The sequence below is a fragment of the Callorhinchus milii genome, unplaced genomic scaffold, assembly GCF_018977255.1.
Source record: "Callorhinchus milii isolate IMCB2004 unplaced genomic scaffold, IMCB_Cmil_1.0 Scaffold3, whole genome shotgun sequence".
NCBI classification, from domain to species: domain Eukaryota; kingdom Metazoa; phylum Chordata; class Chondrichthyes; order Chimaeriformes; family Callorhinchidae; genus Callorhinchus; species Callorhinchus milii.
Window position 1 is genome coordinate 51,780,768 of NW_024704744.1, and position 26,998 is coordinate 51,807,765.

A 26,998-nucleotide genomic window follows, 5' to 3' on the forward strand; every position below is an offset into this window, starting at 1 on the left:
AATGGAAGAATTCCCTACCCCCAGTGACTGGTCTGCCCTTCTAAGTGCTGCTGATGAGCCAGACTGGCTGTCCTGTCATCAGCAGTAGCCTGGAATATTGTGGACCTATCTGGCTCAGGAACCGGACTACCAAGCGTGTCACCTTTGGGGCCAGTTCAGCTTCAAGGGGATCCGAATTGCCTCCCTCTGCCATCTTCCCACCCTTCCTCCCCCCATCCTAAGGATAGTCACTAGTTGGTCGGTTGATATCTCAGAAGCACAGGTGTGAGCCCTCGCTAGATGGATGGCAAGTACCTGTAATTTTTCAGCATGAAATTGTGAAAGCATTGCACCATCTTCCTGCCCACAGATTGGCAACTCAAGGAAACTTGGGACAGTGAGACTGTTAATTGCCAATTTTAGCTTGTGGACCTTAAGTATGCATCTCATCAAATACCACCAACTTGTAAATTCTATTTTTTTAAATAAACTTTTACTTGGAGAACAAACTCACATTCTTTAAAATTAGACCATAATTTCAGCCTGTTTTAGTGGAAAACAAATAATATAAAAACTGTTTATAATATTTTGAGCCAAAAATTGCAAACAGTTGATTTAGCTGATTTTGCTGCTGTTAGGCAGGGCCTTAGGATACAAATCTCTAAGTAATTCTCCACTGAATATCAGTAAGTGGCTGTATATGTGTGAGAGAGAGAGAAGGGAGGCAGACCTTTGAGAAAGATAGAAGAAATAAAGAATAAATGAAAGAAGAATGAGTAAGGAGAGTTATTTTGCATAAAAAACATGAATTTTATGATAAATATATGTACAGAAACCTATGCAACCACACCAACAGCAACTTGCATTTACATAGTGCCATTCACTCAGGGTAGCGTCTTGGAACCTACGTTTAGACTGTAAGAAATATTTAACCTCTTACTGCCCCGTAATGAATGACAATCTAGCAACTACAACTTTGGGTCGAATCAGTGATAGTTTACAAACCTTTTGATGATTGGTAAAGGTTTTATCCTTCTGCCCAGGGCCTGAATTGAGATGTATTTTCCTGTTGCAGACCCCCAGAGGCATTTGTCTCAATCCAGTTGGAAAAGCTGGGACTCCGTGACACAATGCTGAATTGTTTTATTACTAAGAAAAGTGGCATGGGCAACATCATGAAGATCCCTGTGAGTATCTGACACCAGAAGAACAGTTTAAAAAGAAGTTGGGGTGCGGGGGACAATGAGCAGAGAATTAAATCAAATCCACCGTGTTTAAATTTACATTTTGACTTTAGACGAGATGTTAAACTAAGGTCCCATCTCCTTGTGTCCTGGCCACAAATCACCCAGATAAAATTGGCGACTCATGTCACTTCATTGTTCAATACAGTCACTGCATTTTACAGAAAACTCTGTGAAGCTCTTTGAGATGTTTTGATGTGGTAAGGTACAAGGATTTTTCTCCACATGAGACATTAAAGTTATATTTCTGTGAGTAAAAGAAGCTTGTTTTTCACAGGAAGAAGTGGAGAAAATCAAAAGAAAATTAATTCTCGACTACTGCTACAAGTATGTTCCTTTTCATCACTGCAGACCTTCTTCCTGTTCTGTTAGAGTAGCTGATGTGTTTGTCTGTTGCCTCAACGGAAGTCAGTGGTTTATTTTTTGTGGTTTAATAGGTGTTAAAGTTGTGAAATATTTTCAAATAATTCATGAGAGGGAAAAATGCAGCATTTGCTATTATTATCACTTGTGAATAATTATGAAATGGGATCCAAAATGGGGTCAAAAATAGTCAATAGTTATCATAACTACCACAATAAGATCTCCCCACTATGTTTGCAGCTTGCATTTGGTTGAACATATGATCTAGTAATTGAGTGCACACTGCACCATGAGTAGTACCATGTCATAATAAGAAGGGAATGGGAAATATTGGTTTTAGACAACAAGCTCTTTGGCTTGGGTAAACTGTTTGTTAAATGAAGCAGTAGGTTAACCTGTCGTTGTGAATAATTGATGTATTATTTCAACTGTGTTTAGACTATTTTGTTTCAGGTCATTTACCAACTAAAGAACTCTTGACAAGCAAGCCTTTTGTGAGAAGACCACAATCATTTCTCTGGCTTTATTCTTACAGATTTAGCAGCCGCATGTCACATTATTCCATACGAGGACAGATCGTGGCGTACTACAATAGCCTGCTGGGGTTACTGGAAGACTTTCCCACTGTCAGGAATACCTACTTCAGTATCGGGCAACCCCAGGAGAAAAAAGGAGAGCGAGATTCGGAGCTGGGCTTAACTTCTGACCCAAGGTCTGTGCCTCCTTAAAGTGCCTGGCCACGTTGGCTATCTCTTGGGGAGGCTCAGCTGGTGGTTTTCTTCTAGCTCCTGTGTTAAATATTCATCTTGAAAGACTAGGCTTTATCTCACAAAACCATGCTGTATGATTCTGCGGCACAGCTTGCTAACACTCCAACTCACTTGGAGTCAACCTTCAGATTTCAGTACAGATGATGCTAGATTCACATGAAACAGAACAAAATCTAAAATGCAATTTGTTAAAACAAAAATGGCAGAATTGATGTGCATAGTACTGAACTGACTCTCTGAGCAGTTTGTGGTATAAAAACAGAACTTAATAATAGAGAACTAAGATACAATAGTCTAACCTAGGCTGACTGCTAAAATAGTGTTTTTTCCCAAGAGCTTTGAGATGTTCTCCCAATGGGAATCATTGTTCTGATGATTTTGCATCAGCAAATGTTTTTAATTTCAGGAAACTGCAGCAGCGCTCTCGCAGCTTGCTGTCGGCAGATGGAAAGACCTTCCTTAACCTGTGGTTTATTCCACACCATTCTGAGGTGCTCATCATGTTTAAAACCCTGCAGGAAAAGGTTTGTGTTTCAGTAATTCTGCACTTCATTGGGGTGAGGAAATATATCTTAATACATGGTTTTCCAGAAATGTTTTTTCTGCCTTTTCATGGGTTCTGCATATCTTCTGGGCTAGATTTTATAAGGGATTCTGGTATATCAATGAGCACATGAGTGAGAAGGAAATAGAGATCTCTAGCAGGAACCAGTCACCACTCAGTGACGATGACTGATCCCTGCTAAAGTGTAATTTAAGTGTAATTTACAGTTAATTTAAATTTGTGACCCTGCAGTGCAGTAAGGACTGACACAAATGTACAAAAATATGGTTCCTTTGTAAAAACAAATGCAACATAGCTGCAGATCATTTTTCCATGAAAAAATGACTGATATGGAATGAAAACAGTTTGTTGTTTATAAACAGTCTTTGGTTTTTCCTCCTTGAGCACAAGGATCTTCTTCAAAACTAGTCACAAACAGCTCCCCTCATATGAGATTGATCATATGTCTCAAATATATAAAAATTGCAAATATAATTTGAGATATTATTTAACACATTCATCACAGAATCCTACAAAGAAACTTATTTTCCCTTTTAACTCAGTAACTTTGAAACTCTATGAGGTGGGTTTAGTGAGGTCGTTCAGTCCAGTCAATCAATGTGCTGTGCTGTAGTGTAGTGGTTAGAGCACTCACCTTACAAGTGAGAGGACCTGAGCTCAATTCCCAGGAGGGTCAGGGTGAAACGTTAGGCAAGTTTCCTTACTACAGACACACACGTGCCTTTGTTTACCTAACAGTAAGTAGGAACCCGGTTGTTAGTCGATTGGCAGATCACTTACCGGAGGTAATAATTCCTTCGNAAAAAAGTGTGGTCACCCAATCCACGACTGTTTGTGGCTGCTGCGTTTTGCCCACAAAATATGCAATCGATTCACTTTGCAGTGTATCCTGTGAAGCGCTTTGAGACGTCTTGAAGACGTGATAAGGCGCTATATCAAATGCAAGGATTATTATTAGCAGTAACAATGCTAAGGTTTGTTGAAGGTGGGTGTGCAATACATTGTATCTGATAAGTGCATTGCCTGTCTGTGATCAGTTGTCTTAACACACACAGAGATTGGTCTGTTTCACCTACTGCTACCTTTATACTATTACTTTATACCATTACTCAACAAGCCTTTTGGGAAAGCTATTTGACCACTTCCTGGTGAAAATGCTTTTTTTGCATTTGGACCTCTGTATTTTGCAGACATTAAATGGTGTCTGGTCGCTGCTAGAGAAATGTCTTTTCCTTTAACCCCGTAACAATGTAGAGGTTTGTTGAAGGTGGGGTGTATTGTGTAAAGTGAATGGTAGGACGGTAGGGTAGGTATTGTGGAAGGATGAGATCAAATGGGCTTAGAGATCGATGTCCACACCATCTGTTTCATACTCTCCCAGGAGCAGTAGTGTTTTTTTTTGTTTTGTTTTTTTATTAACATTTTCATCTCTGTGAATTTCTGTTTCACAGTCCACACTTATAAACAATGCAGAGATTCATATTTTTATATATTTTGGGGTTCTGCTCATACATAACAAAATTGTGCTCTTGATTTCTCCTGGACAAGCAGGGTTGTTGGATGACTTTAATGGTTATAGAGTCAAAATGGCTTGACTTCTTTATTTTGCAAAGTATTTGATAATCTTGCTTTAAGTTTTCAATCTCAACGTCTTTGGTTCTTTGCCTCCTGATCCGCTCTAGGTTTGTCACAAAGCCTTGTACCAGACTCTGGAGATTGTGGCAGCATTGCATGACATTGTCTCGTACTTGTGTTGTTTTGCACGACTTGGAAATCTTTCTGCAATTCCTGGTTCCCTGAAGGTGCAGCCTCTCGCAGCAGACTGGGGAGGACTTCAGGGCATTGGTAAGCTTTAAAACAAAAGAATAAAAACATAACAAATGAGTGCAGAGGTTTCTGGGGTATGGTTTAAATGTCAGTCAGAAATAGCTGAGCAAACAGAAAAACGAATACCAGATCTGAAATAAAAATAAAAAGTACTGGAAATATTCAGCAAATTGATTGGTAGATAAGATGGACAGTAACAGAGTGAAATATACTGAATCTTAGAGTGGTAAGATGCAGTCTCAGAGACATGAGCTCCTGGATGAGAGCCGATATTCTCCAGCTGAATGTTGACAAGACCACGGCCCTCCTGCTTAGCTCCCATCAGCGCCTCCTCACCTCACGCGCTGACAGCATCACTGTTCATGATTGCATTCTATACCTGCCTGAGCCAACACAGAACTTTGGTGTCTTGTTCGACCCTCAACTGTCTTTTATACCTCACGTCCATGCCACGTCCTGTTCTGCCTTACCTTACCTAGGCAACACTACCTGCCTTCGCCACTACCTCTCCCCTCAGGCTGCTAAGACCCTAATCCACTCATTCATCTCATCCAGGCTTGGCTACGCCAACTCCCTGCTCTCTGGACTTCCAAACTCTTCCCTTCACAAGCTGCACAATATCCCAAACTTGTCTCTGTGAGATATAGGGAGTCCTGTAGCTCAGTGGTTAGAGCACTCACCTCTCAAGCGAGAGACCTGGGCTCAGTTCCCGGCAGGGCAAGACCTTGGTCAAGTTTCCTTACTCCACACACCTGATAATAACCCCTCAAGAAAAAAAATAATAAAATTGGTCACTTCAATCCATGACTGTTATATAAAATAAATAATAATCCTTGCATTTGGTATAGCGCCTTATCACGTCTTCAGGACGTCTCAAAGCGCTTCGCATAATATACTGTAAAGTAAATTGACTATTTTGTGGGACACTGCTGTACGCAATTGACTGCCGCGTTTCACCCACAAATATGCAGTCAATTCATTTAATAATATATTCTGTGAAGCTCTTTGAGACTCTAGAAAGACGTGAAAAGCGCTAAATCAAATGCAAGGATTATTTATATAAATATACAAATAATATAATAAATAGAACAACAATGATTACTAATTATGAAAAAAAAGTTTATTTGTGCATTGTACTCTGCATTATTTATTACAATCTCTTGCTGATCTATTACCCTTCCTGTGGGTAGGTTCTGAGCTTCAGGAGATCCAAGAGCAAATCGATTGTCTTCCCAACCCGAGACATCCTTCTGCGGTGGCAGAATTTCTCAGCCTTAAAAGAGATGTCATGTTTTTTCAGTTTGATGTCTCAGTTCGTCATTCAATCAGGTAAATGTCTGCAGCATCTATTAAATAGGTTTTATGAAGTACCAGGACAAATTGTTCAGGATTTCATACCGATCAGTAACATTAACTATTATCCACAAGGTAGCAGCACAACCCACCTAGTAATTGTTTTGTTTCCTTAGATGCCTGCCATTTTTCTTTACATTTCGAAGCAAAATATTTTTATGTGTGATAAATTGTAGGCCCTGAAGTGACTTCTGTGCTACTATTCTTGTCTAATATTGATTTTCCATGGGTTGATCTGCGGAGGAAGGCATTGTGCAGGCGGCAGAGTAATAAAAGGCAGCAGTACAAGCACCAGTCCAGTTCTGCTCAATAAGCTGGGTTCCAGACTACGGCCTGGTGTACAATATTCAATTACATGGATCATGTGAAGCAGATTGTCATAATAGGGTCTATTTTGCCAACTTCCCAATAGAATTCATGGTTTGTGGATTGCAGTTGGCAAAGTCTGAAAAAGAACATCTGTGAGCAAGAAAGATTTGCTGACCAGCCTTTTGTCGGATATTGGCAAAGTAGAACATGTTCACTGCATTCCACAAATAAAAAGTTATTTCTTGCTTAACAGAGTGAATCCAGGTTAGAATTCACTGAAACCAAAATGACACTAAGTCCCATTCTGTCATGAATTATATCTAACTTGTCCTGATATCTCTCGAGAGCACTAATATTTCAACTTGATGATGTGATAAGACGCTACATCAAATGCAAGGATTAATATTATTTAAGTCACTTTGAAAGTTTCTGCAATGACACACACTAAACTCAACCAATCCTGCCTCCCTGACTGTCTGTCTCAGTGTGCTGCCATCACTTGAATCAGTCTTGTCTGTTAATGGTGGTAGGTGCCCCCAAGTGCAGAATTAATGGTTCTACACAGCCCAAGGGAAGACATTGAGGGAGTTGATTGGAAGAATCAAGGGGCATCAGTCCCAATTGTTGACTTTTATGATATCTCAGGGTTGTGGAGGACACTAACTTCAGCCTGGACACTGTCCTGATGGACCGTGCTGAGAAGGGATGGAGGGCACTCTGGTCATGCTTATCCCTCTTCAAGAACAGCAAGGTCCCAATACAGGTCAAGCTTGTGGCAAACAAGACCTGTGTACAAGTGGATGGCTTCCTCCGACCTATCTGCAAAGTCCGGGATCAAGCAGTGAGAAGGATTTGTGGCAAACACGGGAAGCGGCTATGGGGAAGGAAGGCTCCGGCCTACACTGACTTGTCGCTAAGCACCCTGGAGATGAAGATGGCTTCACAGCAGTCACGTCTATTTGCCACGACCCCTCACATGAGGACCTGGATTGCGTAGTTGGTGCTGAGTAAGCCTGGTATGCGGCATTGGACATGGACATCAAGGTGGCTAGCACATCACAAGCTGTCCTACAAACATCCTCCCACCACGCTGAAGGTTGATGGCCGCCAGATAGCTGATGAGGAAACTCTGAGGCTGGGGGTGACAGTGTTGGAAGGCGTTACCTGGAGTCCAAGTTCGTGAACACACGTTGGTACATCCAGCTCCTGGAATCCAACTTGATTGGTCTGCAGAGAGGCAAGCAGCTGCTGCTTAAACTCCACACCTCCAATTGATGGAACCGCTCAATGGGAGGGATGTGTGTCTGAGCTGCGGACAGGAAGATGGTGGCAATGCTCTCACCCATTTCATGCTGAGCTGTGTTGCCCACAGGGAAGCTCGCAGTGAGTCCCTTGTACCTACCATCCATCTAGTGAGAGCTCAAACCCGCGCATGTCGGATGTCAAACGACCAACTAGTGACCATTCTCCTTGGGGGCAGGGAGTCATGCCACTCAACTCTTGTTAACCCTGCAAACCAAAGCCCGTAACCGGTAAGGGTGTGCTAGCTAGACAAGCATCGGGAAGCTTGCAGGACAGCATAATCAATAGCAAGCTATGCAGTTTTAGCTGGTTAGACTCCAGTAGTACCCCAACACACATTCTGGGGTCCCCAAGCTTGCCCTTTTGCCAACCTGTGCCTAATACTTTCCGGAATTAGGTGAGCAGGATGCGTCGCTACAGGGAGAGAGTATGCATTCCATTCCTATTGCACAAGGTTAAGGCCCACCGGATTAATGGGAACATATTAGCATGGATTGAAGAGTGGCTAACGGGTAGAAAACAGAGAGTAGGGATAAACGGGTCATTCTCGAATTGGCAGGATGTGACTAGTGGAGTGCCACAAGGATCAGTGCTTGGGCCTCAGCTATTTACAATTTACATCAATGATCTAGACGAGGACATTGAATGTAACGTATCTAAATTTGCGGATGACACTAAACTAGGTGGAAGAGTAAGCTCTGAGGATGATGCAAAAAGATTGCAACGGGATATAGCTAAGCTAGGGGAGTGGGCGAGTAGGTGGCAGATGGAATTTAATGTGGGGAAGTGTGAAGTTATTCACCTAGGTAGAAAAAATAGAAAAACAGATTATTTTCTAGAGCGAGAGAAATTAGATAGTGTTAGTGTTCAGAGGGATTTGGGTGTCCTTGTACACCAGTCTCAAAAAGTTAGTTGGCAGCTGCAGCAAGCAACTAAGAAGGCCAACAGCATGTTAGCGTTCATTGCAAAAGGTTTAGAGTACAAGAGTAGGGAAGTCTTGCTGCATCTGTATAGGGCCTTGGTGAGACCGCACCAGAGTATTGTGTGCAGTTTTGGTCTCCTTATTTAAAAAAGGACATACTTGCCCTATAGGAGGTGCAGCGTAGATTCACTCGGTTAGTTCCTGGGATGAGGGGAATGACCTATGAGGATACGCTGAATAAACTAGGGCTATATTCTCTAGAGTACAGAAGAATTAGGGGAGATCTTATTGAAACATATAAGATTCTTAAAGGGCTGGATAAAGTAGACACTGAGGGTCTGTTTCCCCTGGTAGGAGAATCTATAACCAGGGGTCACAGTCTTAAAATTAAGGGTCAGCCTTTTAGAACAGAGTTGAGGAAACATTTCTTCACTCAGAGGGTAGTGAATTTATGGAATTCACTACCCCAGAAGGCTGTAGATGCTCAGTCCTTGAATATCTTCAAGGCTGAGACTGATAGATTTTTTAAAAAATAGAGGGATTAGGGGATATGGGGATAGGGCAGGTAATTAGAGTTGGGTCTGAAGATCAGCCATGATCTTATCGAATGGCGGGGCAGGCTCGAGGGGCCAAATGGCCTACTCCTGCTCCTAATTCTTATGTTCTTATTCCATCTATCTCTGGGATTTCCATGTGTAGGTGGGATGCATGGAATTTTCAGCTTGGTTTACATATTCTTAAGCATGGTGATGGGTTTCCACATGTGTCAGGCACCCGGCTGACCAAAAAAGGTGTATAATGGCAGCTCATCATAAGTATTCCTCATCATGATTAATTGGGGCTGACAAAAAAAATTGTCTGCTACCATATGATTTGTTGCTTCACAATACTGAGTCAGGTGCCAGGTGGCCTGAAGCTGGTAGACACAATATCCTTATGATGGTGACATAGTCAGAGCCTTCAGCAAATAAACAACTTAAAACTGAATAAGGGTATTGTAGGTACATGTGTTTTCTTTAAAATTTCTGTTTGAAATTCTAGTGGTATTCAAGCATTTTGAGACGCTACCCTGCAAGTTGTTGTTGTGATAGAATTATAATGTACCGTCAATGTAATATAGTACACATCCTTTTAATTTGTCTTTCTCTCTTTTGGTTTGTTTATATGATTCTCTCTCTCTTTGTAGTTCACTCTGATCAGGTTGTTAAGATAGCAATTAATGAATACCCATCACGGGGTTCCTCGGGCAGTGTAATGAAGGGTTCAGATAACATCCTAAAACATGAATGTGAAGCTCAAGATGATGATGCACATTACCAGACTGTCCCTGTTACCAATTATTTATAATACTCTCAGACTGTTCTGATGCTAGCAGCAGCTGTCCTGTGGTGCAGATTCAGATTGGGGTGTGCTCACTGCCCTCGCTGCTTGTTATGTTCCCACACGATGCATGACTAATGCCTAATGATGATTGAGGCATTATTGCCTCAGGCTTACTGAGAAACGGTTTGCAGTTAATTAGCAGAAAATGACATCCTTTCTGGTCCACTGACGTTCAGTGGCATAATGCTCACAGCACACAAGTTTGATTGACATGCCCGCTGTGTGTTGAAAAATCACTTTCTATGCTTTAATGCATTCACTTCTATCTCCTGCCTAATTCTGTCTGTGAATGAAAGAAATTAATTAAGCCCCAATTAATCATTCTAGAAATTCATATAAATGTAAAACTGATCGGATAACTCGTCTTGTAAAATGGTGCCTTGCAATGTAGAGACCTCCTGCCCTATCCTGTGACTAGTGTGGACGCATGGTGGAGGTTGGGCACGCTGCTCAGACACATCGCAGAGGCTTTTGGTCTATCGAAGGGCTGTGTCATGGCCTGCCCCAGCTCCCACTCTATCCTGTTACAGGATAGGGCAATAGCACATGATCAAGGACGCCCACAGGATACACTCTGAGGTTTAGTGACTGTGTATTTGTAGGCAAACGCAGCAGCCAGTTTCCGCACAGCAAATAATCGATTAATGTGAGGGATTGTTGGCCAGGACATCAGGAGAAACTCCCTTCTCTTTTTAAGTAGTATCATAACATCTTTCACATCCACCTAAGAACACAGGGGCCAAGCGGATGTGATTAGTGGTTGCTGTGCAGTTGATGAGCATTTTTTTTTGTACCTCTTTTTCACAGGGAAGCTTTCCTCACCTCTGGGCGAGTGGCTGCTTTTCAAGCTGTAACAGACGGCATGTACCATGGGCTACCAGCCATGAGCAATGCTGTGTGCAGCAGTATCTATGGGCTGCTGCTCCCCCTGCCACAGCCACTGAACCCACACAGTGACAGAGTAAGTCCAAGATTTGGTGGTCGGAGGTTCTTTGAAGATTCTATAAAGCCAAACTGGCAGTGTTCCACTGAGACCTGTTCTGAGGTTTGGATTCGTGTCCATTCTTACTCACTCACGCCTGCTGTGCTTGAGATCAAAAGTCTGCGTCTTTGTATAGGTTGGTTTATGGTGTGGCAAAGTACTCCACCACACTGCAGAGCATTGCACTGCACTCGTCCTTTCCCACACAAATTCCACAACAACAACAACAACAACAACAAGATTACATTTGTATAGCGCCTTTCCCGTCGGGAGGACGGACCAAGGTGCTGGACAGAGTATAGCATTTCAGACCCGAGCTGGGGTCAGGAGGCGAGAAGGGAGGGGAAGGAAAGGGGGGTGGCCGATGGCACGGTTGAAGAGGAGGGTCTTGAGGCGGGACTTGAAGGAGGTTAAGGAGGGGGCGAGGCAGAGTGACCGGGGGATGGAATTCCAGAGGTTGGGGGCCAAGTGGCTGAAGGCTCTCCTGCCAATGGTGGGGTGAATGGGTTGGGGGACATGGAGCAGGCCAGAGCCGGCTGAGCGGAGGGAGCAGGCGGGTTGGTAAGAGGTGAGGAGGTCGCAGAGGTAGGGTGGGGCGAGGCCATGGAGGGCTTCATAGGTGAGGACCAGGATCTTGAACTGGATCCTCTGAAGGATAGGGAGCCAGTGGAGTCCAGAATGGGAATTCACAGAAAGGCACTGAGTGCAGTTGTCTCTCCAGCGGGAGTAAGATGGGGTAATGAAAAGCAAAGGCTGAGTCAATAACGATCATTGTTGCATATGTATCTAAGTCCCACTGGTTATAGAGGAGCCTGGCAGGGGATTAGGGCGCAGAGACCTGCTAGCATCTTATGAATGAGACAAGCAGGAGGCGGCAGAGAAACCTAAATGCGGTTGCCTTTAAACCAGTGATAAGAGAAACAAACAATATGGTGTAGAAAATGTTTTGAATAGTTTTGAGGTCACAGGTTGCAATGAAAACCTCAAATATTTTCTGTCCTAGGCCAATGCACTGTTTCCCTGGAGAACCTTTTTAGCAAGAGAAGGACTATTCCCAGTTATGATCAGCAGCCTGCACAACATTGAGTCCAATATGCAGGTAGGAGAGTGATGCAGTGTGCTGTTTCTTCCATAACTTGAAGAGACTGATATAACTTGGTTGGAGAGTGTGGTATGGATTAAATGATGTGTTTATATTGGGATTGATTAAAAGTTCTCCTCAGATTACTGGTGCTTCTCTGCTGGAAAAGGCACATCATGCATTAAACAGTGTATTTCTGCAAGGAACAAAATCCACGGCAGCTTGGCTCGTGAGACCTCGGTCTAAGACAATCTCAGGAGGAGATTGATGTTTGTGAAGTCGGTGTGACGTACACCTTGCTGAATTGAACCAAACTTTGTGAGCCGCTTTTCAGGTGCTGAGGAACTATTCATGCCCATTTTTTCAGTCTCAATAACCCCGGCGGATGACAGGTCATGTCTTGCGATACTGTGAAAAGATTCACAACTGAGAGGCCACACTCCGAATTTTACCAAGAAATAGATTAAGATGTACACTGGCTGCCTGTGTTTTAAACTGTAAACTTCCTTTTGCCCTTTCTTACATCCAGATGTGCTTGTGTGGCCTGAGTGACCTTGAGCGGAGTATTGCTAATGGTGAGCTGCTTGGTGTCTCGTTACTAATCGAAGAACTTGTCCAGAGTGGTAGGGGCCCCTCCACCTCCATCGAGAAGGACCAAAGTCTCTGTGAGCAGCCTGTGTCTGACAATGAGCAGGTGAATCACCATTCCAGACATTTGCACCATAAATTCACCTTATAAACAGGTTACTGGGCTGGAGCATGAGCTATGACTAGGCTATGAGCTCAATCAAGTTCTGACGTGGGGCTTGAAATTCAAACCTTCTGATCCAGAGGCGAGAGTGTTGTGAACTGAGCTAAACTAACAAAAATAAATACTGCACCAGAAAAAGTCAGTTTTCAATCAATATAGAGGTCACCTCGATTGTACAATCCAATATTCTCAGTCATGTTCAGGGACTCTCTCTGAACTTTGTGATTTACCCACATGTGATTTGACTCTTGCCAATTTTGGACTACCCTGTGCCTTATTATTTTCAGTCTTTACAGAAAGAATCAGCGACTGCAGAAGAGGAAGGCAGGAAACAATCTCCAGTTAGCAGCACCATGCCCTCCCCCAAAACTCTGCCCAAGTCAGGAGATCTTATATCAGCATACACAGCATGTAAATCTTTCCTGGTATTGTGGAAACAACTTGAGGTATTCAAGGAGGAATGGGGCAGGCTGAAGCTTGGTGTAGACAATATCAACTCTATGGACCTTTACAAACAGTTCTGCAGGATGTACAGGTGAGGAAATCAAATGCAGAAAGTGGAAAGATTAAAATAGGCACAAGGTAATTATGCATCAATCAAGTACAAAGTTGTCTTTACTGTAAGATGTACTAAGTTCATTACTATATTGCAATATACACAGCATATTCTGTACCTTTGTACTATTGACACGGAAATCAATTTCAAGTTCCTCTTCAGTCATCTTTATTGAGTTCAAGATGTTTACACTTGTGTATGAATCACTCGTGCCTGTCAGCTGACTACCTCTCGGACCTGTTTACACATTGCTCCACTAACAGCCTCCTTTGCTCAGCTGGCTCTGGCCTCCTGCTTGTCTTTCGTCCCCTCAGCTCCACAATCGGTGGCTGTGCTTTCAGCCGCCACACACCAAAACTCTGCCTCAAGCCCTCCACCTTGCCTCTTCCTTGCCTGTCTTCAGATTATGGTTTGCCATTGTTAACCCCTCCAAGATCTTTGAGATGTCCTCCTGACATGAAAGGTGCTATACAAATGTAATTTGTTGTTGTATCCCGCACAAAGGGTGCTATATAAATGCAAGTTATTGTTGTTGTAATCATTGTGCCAACCACATGAAAATTTAAGTCTCATTTTGCACCAATAATAAAGAAATTTACACTGGAGTGCTGGGTAAGTCAAACTACACAAACATCATAGGAGCATCAGAATAAGAGGATGCCATTCAACCCTTTCTGCTATGTTATTAGATCATGACAAATATTTTAATCAAATTTCCATGTCGTTTATCCATATCCTTTAATAACCTTATTTCTACCTGTCTGACTTTTAAACATCTGAATTCTTTCTGCCTCTACAGTCTGCAATTGAAACTGAGTTTATCTTCCATTTATAGAGTGGAAATAGTTTACCCAACTATGAAAGCAATAGGCAGACGGTTTGATGTTGAAGACGAATATGAGAGATTATTGATGGACAATCAGCCACTGCTTCCACCAAAGGGGGCATCGGAAGTGGAAATAAAAACTCTACAGGTACAGAGACATTTAGTCCTACAGATAAGATCCTAACGTTTTAAATGCTCTGGGACACTACCCTGCATGAGGGGCACTATATAAATGCAAGTTGTTGTAGATATTTTATATACTTTATATAATGCATGTGGTTTATGATCTGTTTAAGAATGTATTCATACAAAATATTATAATGAAATAAACTTTATAATACACCATGGTTTATATTTATTTCTGACCTCAGCAATGAAATTCTATTTTGGTTCAGTGCTATTTCCCTTTATGCGAAGACAAAGGTTGAACACAGAAAATGCCCAGTGTTCGGAGCTCAGCTCATAATCTCTTTTGGTCGTTGTCATAAATAACATAAGAAATATCCTCTGCACAAAAGTGCAGAAGCACTAGACTTGCATACAGAGAGGGCGCAATGACATAATGTGGAAAAGAGGAAGGTGTATAACTAAAATATGAATAGATTTCTGCCTTATTTCTGTTTTCAGTGAACCCAAAAAACTCAAATAATTAAACATGTTAAAGTAAATGATTGTCTGTTTACGTCTTTCTAGCTTCATAAAATACTTGAAAGTATGGAATGCCACATGATCTATGAACTTCAGAAGAAAGTTGCAAAGGAGATGACCCTTGTCATGTCAGAACGAGCACGGGAGGATGCAACTCTGCCAACAGGTAAAGAATTCTACAATAATTAAACAAAGGCTGTTATTTCACTACTTGTAAATAGCTAACATGCAGAAAGGTGTGAAAGTGAAGTAAAGCTCTCTGATGATCCATTCTTGTTTACAGAAGAAAATGTTAAAACTTAAGTTCTTGATTTGAACTGACTTTCATTTTAATAACCATAATCATGAAAAGCAAATTGGTGCATGGGATCCATCAATTGTGGCATTAACTTACTGAGCAAACAGTCCCCAGCTTTTTACAACTGTGCTAAAGACAGCTACAGGTGGATAATTGAAAGTTCACCAACATCAAATCTAACATCTGCTCCTTCGTTATGTAATGGCCAATACATTCAAGTTTATTTTGCTTTGTTAGTGTTAACCCAGCACTGAAACAGGCCAAAATACATAGTCACTGCATTTTATAGTAATTCCTGTGAAGCTCTTGAGATGTCCTGATGACTTAATAAGGCACTTTATCAAACGCAAAGATTATTATTATTTGGCCCAACTAGTCTGATGTTATACGCTACTTGAGCCTTCACCCATCTTAATCCTCTCTCCCTTTTTCCCTCTTATACCACTCTATTCATTTCTGTATATACTAAATTTCCTACTGAGGTCCTGACCGACTGCCTGTCCGACATCAAGTCCTGGATGAGGGCTAACTTTCTCCAACTCAACATCAGCAAGACCGAGGCCCTCCTGATTGGCTCACGCCAGCGCCTCCGCACCTCAGGCGCTGGCAGCATCAGCCTCCATGGCTGCACACTCAACCTCACTAAGTCAGTCAGGAACCTGGGTGTGTTTGACCTTGAACTGTCCTTTCTCCCCCACATCCACGCCGTGACTGGCACTGCCTACCACCACCTCCGCAACATTGTCAGAGTCCGCCACTGCCTCACCCCTCAGGCTGCCGAAACCCTCACCCACACATTCGTTACCTCAAGGCTCGATTACGGGAACTCCCTCCTCATCGGCCTTCCCAACTCTTCCCTTCACAAGCTGCAGATCATCCAAACCTCTGCAGCTCGTGTACTCTCACTCACCAGGCTCCGTGACCCCATCACTCCCACCCTCGCCCGACTCCACTGGCTCCCCATCCCCCAGAGGATCGAGTTCAAGATCCTCGTCCCCCCCCTTAAGGTCATCCATGGCCTTGCCCCCTCCTACTTCTCTGACCTACTGACTCCCTACCAAACTGCCCCTCCCTCTGTTCATCAGGCTCCAGCTTACTCCATGTCTCCCGCACGACCCGTCCTACCATCGGTGGCCGGGCTTTCAGCCTCTCTGCCCCCACACTCTGGAACTCCATCCCACGGTCCCTTCACCTTGCTTCCTCCCTTGCATCCTTCAAGGCCGGTCTCAAGACCCTTCTCTTCGACCGTGCTTTTGGTCTCCCTCCCACCTCTCTGCCTTCCCTCACCCCCCCACCACCCCTCCCCCATGCTCGGGCCCCGACAACTGACTGTTCAGCGCTTTGGGATGTCCTCCCGATGTGAAAGACGCTCTATAAATGTAATTTTGTGTTTGTTGTTGTTGTAAATGTATTGATGCTTTTGTCTTACATTAATTAATCAATCAATTAGATTAAAACTGTTCGCATTTCAATTTAAAAACATAGTAGTGATTTGCACACGGTAATGAAAGTGAAGGTTGGAGAAATACCTGAAAATCCTGAGTTTTGTTTGCAAAGCTTTATTTCAAGCTCTGGATTGTGCTATCAGAGGGATCTATGATTTTGCACCCTGCATGCTCTTGTGAAGCTTTATCAGGAGAGCATCTTCACTGGTTCACCCAACATCTTTTCTGTGCTGGGTGACAATTCATTGCCACTAGGGGTTAAGAATACCATACTCACCTGAGAAGCTTCAACTGATCCAGAACTCTGCAACTGAGTTCTCCTGCTAACCTCGCCAAGCTCCATTGACCTCCCTCAGAGGAACGATTTTAAGGTTCTTGTTCTGGTCTTCAAATCCATCCACAGTCTCATTCCCACCCAACCTATGGCATGTTCTCCAGCTCTACATTCCAGTTTGTATCCTGGTTTTGCTGACTCTAGTTCAATGCTTCCAATGTCCTCTGCTCCAATATCAGTAGCTTTAAGTCACCATTACTCTGTCCTCTGGCCCCTTTTCTAAGATTACTTTACTTTGTTACCTCTCTGCAGACCTTCAAACATTTCCAAAAAAGACTGCATTTGCTTAATCTCTTTAAATTAATTTAATCTCCTTAATCTTTTGTTTGTGGGACCCTGCTGTGCGCAATTGGCTGCCGCATTTCACCCACAAAATACACAGTCAATCCACTTTGCAGCATATTCTGTGAAGCGCTTTGCAACGTGTCAATGATGTAATAAGGCACTGTAACAAATGGAAAGATTATTATTATTAAATCTCTTCCCTGTTCTTGCTTTGATGCTCATGTGGTCTGAGATGCTACCCCACATGAAGGGCGCCATATAAATGCAAGTTGTTGTTGTTGTCCACCATTACATTTGTCAAGCTCTCTGAGACATTCTTTTATGGAAAAGCCACTACAGTATATAATGAAGTTGATGTTGAGCACAGCAACACTGCGGTGTGCAGTGACTGTCCGCTTCAGTTCTTAATTGTTAGTTTCTCTTCCTGTTGCCTGTTAGTGGTACATTGCAAGAATGAAAAGTCCAGAAAACCACATCTGCTGACACCTTCATAAAACTGCAGCCTGACAATTTAAAATTCACAAATTCTCTTTCCTACAGATCTGTGGAAACGGTCAGTCATGAAGGAATGTTTTTCAGTGGCCAGACCTCAAATTGTTGAAAATTTTGTGCAAAAACTCATGGAACATTCCCAAGAGAGCCATAAAGAGGTGAGGAGCCAGGTTAATTTGCAACCATTTCAAACTTTACTAACAGAGATACGCATTTGTGGTTAGAAAAAAAATTCTGCAGTGGTTTTAAAGTTAAGAGGAAGTAGCAAAAGGTGTCACAGTTGAGTTGGCTGTAAGATATTTTCACTGAATAACAGGGTTTACAAAGATTTAACAATAGAGTTACACAATGTGCTGTAGACTTCAGAGATGTGGAATATATTGTAAAAGACACATTTAATATAAAAATGTTCTCAATTCACAAGAATGAGATACCTATAGGGAGAGGCAGAGATAGATAATGCTCTTATCACATCTTTGTGATCTTTTGTAAACTTACAACTTACTATGCTGTACATTGGAACATGGGTAAAAAAAATTGTGATTTACTCCAGTGTCTAGAATACATTTAACTGCTTTTCTTGTATATGCTTTCCCCCACAATTCACCATTCCAACATATACTTCAGTCATCCAATTCCTTCTTGAAGTTTCCAACAATATGTGCCTTTCTCTTTTCGCCTTCTGAGGTTGAGAATGTGGACTTTATGACTATATCAAATATATTAATGGAGTCCATCTTGTGTATAACCTTTAGGAAAAAGAGGGGCTGAAATTCTGGGACTTTGTAATTTTTTTTAAAACAATGAATTGCATGAATATTCTACAGAGCTGACTTTTAAAGCTTTGTGGCATAAAACCTAGAGAACGTTGTCAGAAAACAGGCAGGTGGCAGGCCAGTTGTAAATGTTTTTAGTTAGACTAGTTAAGTGTCTTAACAAGCAGTTAAATGAAATAAAAAGAGCACTTGAACACTCTATTACATACCTCCCACCATCCTTTCCCCCTAGGTAAATATAAATTAGCACAAGTGCCAGAGTTTACATAAAACTTTAAATGAAACACATAGCTTTAAATTCACAAAACTGTAAATCTAGCTTTTTTTTGCAGAATTGAGTTGGTAGTTTATATGAGTTATAGTGAGGAGGGAACTTATTTACTTTGAGGTATATAATTAGCTTGGAATAGTTTTGCAAACCAGCACCTCAATGGGCAAGACTAATTGGCTAGGGTTTACAGGTGATATAAACGTACAAGAACATTTATTATCCTTTAATAGATCTGTGCAGATCAATGTTGTCATTGCCTGAATGTGAGAAGGGGCTGACAGGAGCCAAGTTGACATTTAGCTGACAAGTTAGAACCGCATAATAATGTCACAGTAAATTGTGCATGATCTACACAATGAGTAGAAAAAAACACTGGAAAATAGCAGTCAAATACCATGTTACACCGGAAAAGTGGAACTTAAAGTGCATCTGCTTCAGAGAAATCGATGTGCATCTCACTGACCCACAGAAACCACAAAGGCTCTGAGATACAAAGGCTCTCATCTGAACCGCATTCTCATCAAATATAATCATTACATTTTATAGAAACTTTGAGAAGTGCTTTGAGACATGATAAGGCTTGATATCAACTTCAAGGATTATTATGATTTGTGCCCTCTCCAATGCAGAATGACCCTAATGTAGTATAGAAATTGGAGGCTTTGATCTAATTAGTTGATCAGATTTGTAGAGGTTATCTGATGGATTGTTTGGATGTATTTGTAGTTTTCTAGCCAGATTTGTGACCCTGACTACATGATGGTCTGGTGGGGGTGATAGACCATGGTGGAGGACTTTATATTTTGGAAGCAAAATTAATCCGAGGTAGGAAGAGAATTTTATGTTTTGGAAGCAAAATTAATCCGGACACGTTTGTAGAATTTATGGTTATTAGTTTTTGGAAACGCATTCAACATCATAAGATAATTGTGTATGACACCTGGAGTCTTTATGAAGTTCTGAAAATGTGCATTTCAAAGATTTTCTAAAGGGCTAGGAGAATGAGTTGGAGGTAGTTAAGCAGGTGTTTTCTACAAAACAAATCAGTCCATTTGTATGCTGTTAGATAACCGGCAAGAAGGTGTGTAACCTCTCTGATCTTGCTCTGTATCAAGCAGCAAGAAACTGTCAAACCCTGACCAAATAAAGATGGACTTTCCTAGAAAATTGAAAACATAAATTACCAAGGATGGACTTTTCAATTAACTACTTATTATTTTGTCCGCTGTGCATGGATACCCCTGTGGTGAATTTCATAGTAACTAAACGATTGTTCTGTAAACCACAATCTTGTTGTGAGTGGGTAATTGTTAGCTCTCATGTACATCTAAAGCACACAGCTGTGTGAGGGCAGAGTATAGAGAGGATGTAGCTTTCACAATGAAGAAGAGATCGGTCTGGATGTAGGGACACCTCTTAAGATAACAGTGTAACAGCAATATGTAACCTGTAAAATGGAAACTATTTAAAAGTGAATTTTCTGAATGTGCCCAACCTTGCTGACAGTTTGTAGTATAAGAAGGGAAACAAACCACAGCTCACAATCAACCCAGACCCATTCCAGTGCCTTTTATCCTGTGATGATAATCCCCAACACAGACAGAGTAGGGTTTTCTTCCAGCCTTGTTTGGTTGGGACACCATAATGAATCAGCAACTATAGTAATGTGCATTCAAACACTATAGAATGTGGTCCATAATGATCCCTTCTCCTTCTCTGATGATGATAATCCTTATATTTGATGTAGTGGAGTCGGGTGTTCTAGCCACTAAATTACAGGATTTGAAGTGATTAGAGCACTCGCCGCGCAAGCGAGAGGACCTGGGTTTCAATTCCCAGCAAGGCAAAACGTTTGGCAAGTTTTACTCCACACGCCTCTGTTTACTTGGCATTAAGTAGGAACCTGGTTGTTAGTCGATTGGCGAATTGCTTTTCCGGGGGTAATAATCCCTTCTAAAAAGAAAACATTAAAATAAAAAATGGTCACTTAATTCACGACTGTTTGTGGGACACTGCTATGTACAATTGGCTGCTGCATTTTGCCCACAAAATATTCTGTGAAGTGCTTTGAGACGTCTCAAAGACGTGATAAGACGCTATATCAAATAAAAGGATTAGTATTATTATAGTGCCTTTTCAAGTTAGGAAGACGGCTCAAAGCATTGAGTGGAGTGGAGTGGAGTCCTGTAGCTCAGTGGTTAGAGCACTCGCTTTGCAAGCGAGAGACCTGAGTTCAATTCCAATTTTCAATCTACGACTGTTTGTGGGACATTGTTGTGCGCAATTGGCTGCCGCGTTCGCCCACAAATATACAGTCAATTCACTTTACAGTGTGTTCTGTGAAGCGCTTTGGGACGTCCTCCCGACGTGAAAAGCGCTATATCAAATGCAAGGATTATTATTATTATTATTTCTCAGAATTAACTGAAAAGTATAGTGACTGTGCATTTTGTAGACTAACACTACAGTCAGAGCAATATTGCGCAAACCAATAAGAAGTCGATGACCAATAATTTTCAGGAGATTGTTCAATCGCAGGATATGGCCTGCGATTGAAGGGCGGTAAATTCAGAACGAACCTACTCAAACACTATTTCAATGAGCGAACAGGCTCCATAGGGATAGGTTGAAGTAGGAAATGATTCTTTCAAACACAGATTAGATAGTTTTCTCTTAGGAAATAACATATTGATAAAGTACGTAGGTAGTTTGGGACATGTGTGCATGCGACCCCCAGGAAGGTGGAAGGCGATCTAGATGGACCTTGGTCTTTTTTCGTCTAGCATTTCTTATGTTCTTATTGTCGTCCAGGACATCGAGAGGAACTCCCTTCTCTTTCCAAACAGTGTCATGGAACCTTTAATGTCCATCTGAATAGACAGATGGGATCTTGGTTTAATGTCTCACCCAAAAGACAGCACTTCCAACTGTGCAGCCCGACCCCAACAAGAAATAGGAATGTCAGCCAATTTGAGTTTATATGAGTTCAAAGTCTCAACGTGCAGTTTGAACCCATAACCTTCTGATTTAGAGGAGATAGTGTTACCAACTGAGCCAGGCTGACAATAAAGCTGATTCTGCACCAGGAGCACTGTACTGGGTGTTGTTTGATTTAGTCTCCATTTCTTACCTGCTGAATTAGTGAATAAAAGCATCAACATTACTGTTTTCCTTCAACCTCAAAAGTATTCATAGTAACCAGGAAAAGCTTGGGCAACTTCCCCAGCCAGACTGGGATAACAATCTTGAAACAAAGAGCCAACAACACATTAAAAACATCTCCTGAATCCTTTATCACATACTTGTCACCACTCTTGCCCACACATTATTTAAAACTCAATGCCAGATATAACATACAGTGACTGTGTGGTGCAATGTGTGAAGGTGTAATCTGTGTTTGTGTGTGTAATCCTAACCTACCGTGGCACACAATTACTATTAAAACAGTTAAAAAAACTAAATATTTAAGAACCATTGAAAACATGTTCTTTGTTATTTTCTCCTAGAAATTTTTTGGTTAAAGTTAGTCTATGTTGTAACCTGGAAGCCAAAGATCATAAAGAATCACTCCTGTGTTGGATATGCAAAGTTCTGTAAATTGAAATGTTGAATGCTATATAATGACAGAGAGAGATTTTGTTCCACCATTACTGGCTATTTCTATTTTATTGGAGCAAACTGGTACAATCCGAATCCCACGCTCTTTAGTTCACTCTGTTTGGAAGCTGCTGAGTGAATGTGGTGCTTTCTTTGGCTCAGATTAGACATTTAATGTTTACAATTTGTACTGTATTCAGTCACAAGATCGCCTCAATCTCTTACAGTGCAGCAACAAGAGTCTCAGAGTTGTCCTCCAAAATGCATCAAGTTATAAGTAAAACTAAAAAATAAGAAAAGTTGATGTCATATGCGAAAGGGGTTGTGATTTTTTGGATCATTTTCCTTTTTGGAGGGTGGGGCAAAGAAAGCTCTTGTTTGGAATAAATCAAACAATGTTTCTATTCTCCAACAAAAATGTTATGTTTGTGACAGATCATTTTCAATAAAGATCATTTAAGAGACTGCCTTACGAATCTGGAGGGTGAAGTCATGGCAAGGGAACGCAGTAACTTTGAGACGTATTCCATGTGTTATGAAAATATCCTTCGTCAGGAGCATCAGCTGCTTTACCAAAAGGAACAGGTGAGGCACAGCACAACAGAATGGCTGTTAACACTGTGTAACACCTTGACCAATGCTTGACAATGTCTCTATTCCCTTCCTTTAAGGAATACAACAATGTGAGGTGATAGAAGGATGTTGTGGTGGGAAAGAAAGCGGGTGAGACAGAGTGGCAGAGGAAGGTAGTTCCAGGGGTTAGGGACATAGAAAATGAAGGCTCAGCCACTGATTGTGGTGGTGTGGAGGGTGGGAGTTGTAAGATAGGGTAGGAGGGGGACATGGAAGAGTAGGGTAGGAGAAGATTGGAGAGATAAGGAGGTGGTGCTAGGGAGTGGATGGATCTGAAATAGAGGACAAGATCGACCTTGAAATCGATCAGCAGGGAGAATGGCAATGGTGATGAGCTTGCAAAGTTTAGTGCAGATAAAGATGGTGGAGTTTTATATACGTTGCAGCTTGTGAATGTTGGAGCTATTGACTATTTGAAGTAGAATTTCAGCACTTTGTTTTTATTTCAGATTCGCTGCATTACTCTATCTTTTATTTCCAGTTTTGTGCAAAACACTTGACCAGACTTGTAAAGAAAAACTTGTGCAATAACAACAACTTGCATTTATATTGTGCCCATGCAGGTAGCATCTTGGAGCACTTAAATATGATAAGAGTTCCATATCACTAATGGCTTTTGTGACTACCTGCTCCTAATTGATACCTTGTTATATCATGCTCAAAAACGTGTGAGGATAGGATCAGGTTCGGTTGTGAACTGCAAGTTTTGCACACCCTAAGGGAAATCATTATATACACTCGCATATGGAGACAGGCCACCTGTGCCTGGTATTAAAACGCCTTGACAGCACCTGTGCACTGTAACCAAGCATGAACTACAACTTTCAGAGAGGAGGGGAGGAAGAGGTGATGATGACTAGTTGATGGGATTGGAGGGCTCAAATGTAAATCAGAAGCGGTTCTGAGCAGCTCCGATGCTGCCTACAAGTGGGAAAATTGGTTATTGTTTCCCCACTTCATTGTTGTTTGGCTTTGAGTGCTATTTGGTGATGCATGATTCATTCTCCTGTGAAAGTGAGACTGTGTGGACATCAGGTGCTTTTGAAAGGGAAAAAGAGGAAGAAATGTAATTTTTTAAAAATAATTCCCCAAAATATTTTGGAGATGCACATGTTAACATTGTCCAATGTAATTTTTTAAAAAAGGAAACCAAGAGGATGCAGCACTCTTCAACACCATCTGGAGGTGCTGACTGCCAAGTAAGGAGTAAGGTCTTTATAAATCCTTTTATTTGCAGCTGTAGAGTAAATCGAATATTAATGTTTGCAGAGACAAGGGTGTTATTATTTTCAATTAAACAGTGTAATTTAAGTGCTAAAGTTTTAAGTTTCAGGATATTTGCTTGTTTAAGTGAAATTAATTAAGTCGTTTGAACTTATAAAAACATGTGACCTGCAGAAGCCTCTAATATGTTTAAAACTAATGCTTGTCAGAGTAAAGCCTCATGCAAGGCCCAACTGCTTCCATGAGGTTTTAACTGAGACCAGAGACAAACTCTATCATTGAAGCAGCTTTGTATTAATTGAGTTTAATATAATGAAGTTTATAATGGCACAGAGTAGATGAATGCAATAGAGGTGATTAGGAAATTACGTAGTGACATGACATGAAGCAGTACAACACTGGAGTTTATCTCAGTCAAACTTCCTTATACTCAATTAATACAAAGCTGCCCCTATGATAGTTTGGTTCTGGTCTCAGTTAAAACCTCACAGAAGCAGTTGGGCTTTGCATGAGGCCTTACTCTGACGAGCATTAGCTTTAAATAGATTAAAGGCTCCTACAGCACTGTTAGTGATGAATATCAGCCGATTTAAAGTGACGTTGCAAACAGTTGTGCATTATATAAGCAGTGTTTCTTGGAACAAATATCCATGTGCAGCCATCAGCCAAAACAGGAGTAGGAGAAGCTTTTCATTTAGGAGTTAATGGTGAAAGAGTCCTGGTTGGAGAAGACTTCTAACATCAATAAGACATATTCTAAGGTGACAAGTCAATGCAGCTCTGATTTGTTGCATTTTCAGAAGTGGTGTCCTGTGGATGAGACATTAAGCTGAGGTCCCGTCTGCCTGTTTGGGTGGACGTTAAAGATCCCATGGCACTACAATATTTGAAAAGAGATGGGAGTTTCTGTCCTGGCCAATGATTTCCCAAGTAAAATAGGTCTCCCACTCCATGCCTGTTCGTGGGACAGTACTGTGCTCACACTGGCTGCTGCTATTCGCCCACAAAATACACGGTCAATCCACATTATAGTATATCCCATGACATGATAAGGTTCAATATCAAATGCAGGGGTTATTACTATTATTTACCCCTGATAAGAACTGCTTAGCCTGGCCTATGAACCCAGCATTGCCTCGACTGGCACTTTAGAATGGACTTGTTGTCTACTTACTGTAACTCCACATCTGATTTCGGGACATAAAGCTATTTGAGACATCCTCTTGATGTGAAAGACACAACACAAATATAAATTGCATTGTAAAGTTGCTAAAAATGAACTTAGCTGTTGGACCATGGAAGGCAATTCAAGTGATTCCTTTTGTGAAAAAGCTTCAGTTTAAATATGTGACATTTTTAGCTCCATTAAAGTTGGACAGTGAAGCACTGATTTAGTACTGTTCTGGGAGAAAATCATGCTTCCTTTTAACATTGCTGTACAGCTGATGTCTGGCAGGTGTGGATGTTGCTAAAGTTGAAAATAAGCAATGTTTGCTGAAGTTCTTTTGTCTGTTAGTTAGCAGATCTCAGTCACGAGATGATTATAGAAATCACAGCTCTGCGAGCGAAGCTGACCAGCCTGGAGGAAGAAAGTGCACGGCTGAAGAAGGAAATTAGGAAGGAAATGAATCAGGAGTACGATGCTTTGGTCAGACATCTATTTGCATCCTGCTTTGCACTAAAGGTGTGTATTTGATGCCAAATTTAAATATATCAGCAGTGAAGGGTATGAAATACATCACCGAATCAGCAAACAATACGGGTTACAAGTCTGAGATTAGTAACAGTGAAACAAATGATCAAAATGATCAGCTCCAGATGGTTGAATGAAAAGCACGTTTAGAAGCTTGCAAGTTATCTTGTTATTTGCCTCAAGAATATTGTTTAAAAAAATAAGATTGTGCAGAATTTTTAAAAATTCAGTCTTGCTTTGGAAGCCAGTTTTCCATGGTTCTTTTTTGCACAGACTTTAAATTTAAGACAGTGGCACTGTCTTAGGGCTAGTAACATGAGGATTTGGGGAGTTCTCAAGCCTGATGTTCTACCTAGGCTTATCCTGTAAGAACATTTTGTCTTAAATTTTAGGATTACACAGAATTATGGAAACATCTTAAATTCAGCCTTACTTTATAAGATGGGTTTCAAAAACAAACACTTGCATTTATATAGCGCACTTCACGTGGTGTTGAGTCTCAGAGCATTTAACAGTGGCGGAGCCTGTTGCCGAGAGGGGGGAAGGTGACCAAATGCACGAAGAGTAAGATCTTCAGATGTGATCTGAAGACTGGGGAAATGGACATTTTGAAGGGCAGGTTGGAAGTGGAAGGTGATAGGAGGGTTGAGTTGTGCTTTGTGGAGGAAAGGCAACTGTGGAGTTTGGGTGAGGAAGAGAGTTAGGAAGTACGTGAATGAGGGAAGGGGGTTGGGAGGCCAGCTTACAGAGAGACTGAGGAATGGGATGCGGCAGTCGGGTGACTGCTCCAGAACAACTATTGACAAGTGCCATGGTGAGCACAGCAGAGTATTCCCAGGCTGGAGCAGAGAGAGACTGTGGAAGGGTTCAAGTGACAGAAGGTGAGCAGGGCAGTAAGAGGGAAGAACTGAATGCCAGTAGCGAAGAGTGGGGAGTAGAAGCGGGCATTTTGGGAGGGGGCAACTCAGGTCGGCTACTAATACGCCCACACTGAGACCGGAAACAAAGGGATAATCGGGGCACAGTCAGCCTGTAGGGGGAATGGACAGGAGGCTAGAGACAGCTCGGAGGGGAGAAAGGGGGAACGAT

The 26,998-nt window shown here is 41.7% G+C and overlaps 1 protein-coding gene across 3 annotated transcripts in view; it reads left to right on the top strand.

Moving 5' to 3' along the window:
* Positions 1-6,023: 6,023 nt before the first annotated feature.
* ccdc162p overlaps positions 6,024-26,998 on the top strand; it is a 41,452-nt gene continuing 20,477 nt past the window's right edge. Inside the window, exons 1-11 of one of the 3 annotated variants that reach the window (XM_042332847.1) lie at positions 6,024-6,077; positions 10,825-10,978; positions 12,003-12,098; positions 12,610-12,774; positions 13,119-13,366; positions 14,223-14,361; positions 14,907-15,027; positions 17,764-17,873; positions 22,795-22,944; positions 24,138-24,191; positions 25,733-25,900. In XM_042332847.1, coding sequence (XP_042188781.1) covers positions 6,037-6,077; positions 10,825-10,978; positions 12,003-12,098; positions 12,610-12,774; positions 13,119-13,366; positions 14,223-14,361; positions 14,907-15,027; positions 17,764-17,873; positions 22,795-22,944; positions 24,138-24,191; positions 25,733-25,900 — 1,446 coding nt within the window. In that variant the 5' untranslated portion in view covers positions 6,024-6,036. Of the gene's footprint in view, positions 6,078-10,824; positions 10,979-12,002; positions 12,099-12,609; positions 12,775-13,118; positions 13,414-14,222; positions 14,362-14,906; positions 15,028-17,763; positions 17,874-22,794; positions 22,945-24,137; positions 24,192-25,732; positions 25,901-26,998 lie in introns of those variants that run through there. The other 2 variants (XM_042332848.1, XM_042332849.1) reach the window with 2 other exon arrangements.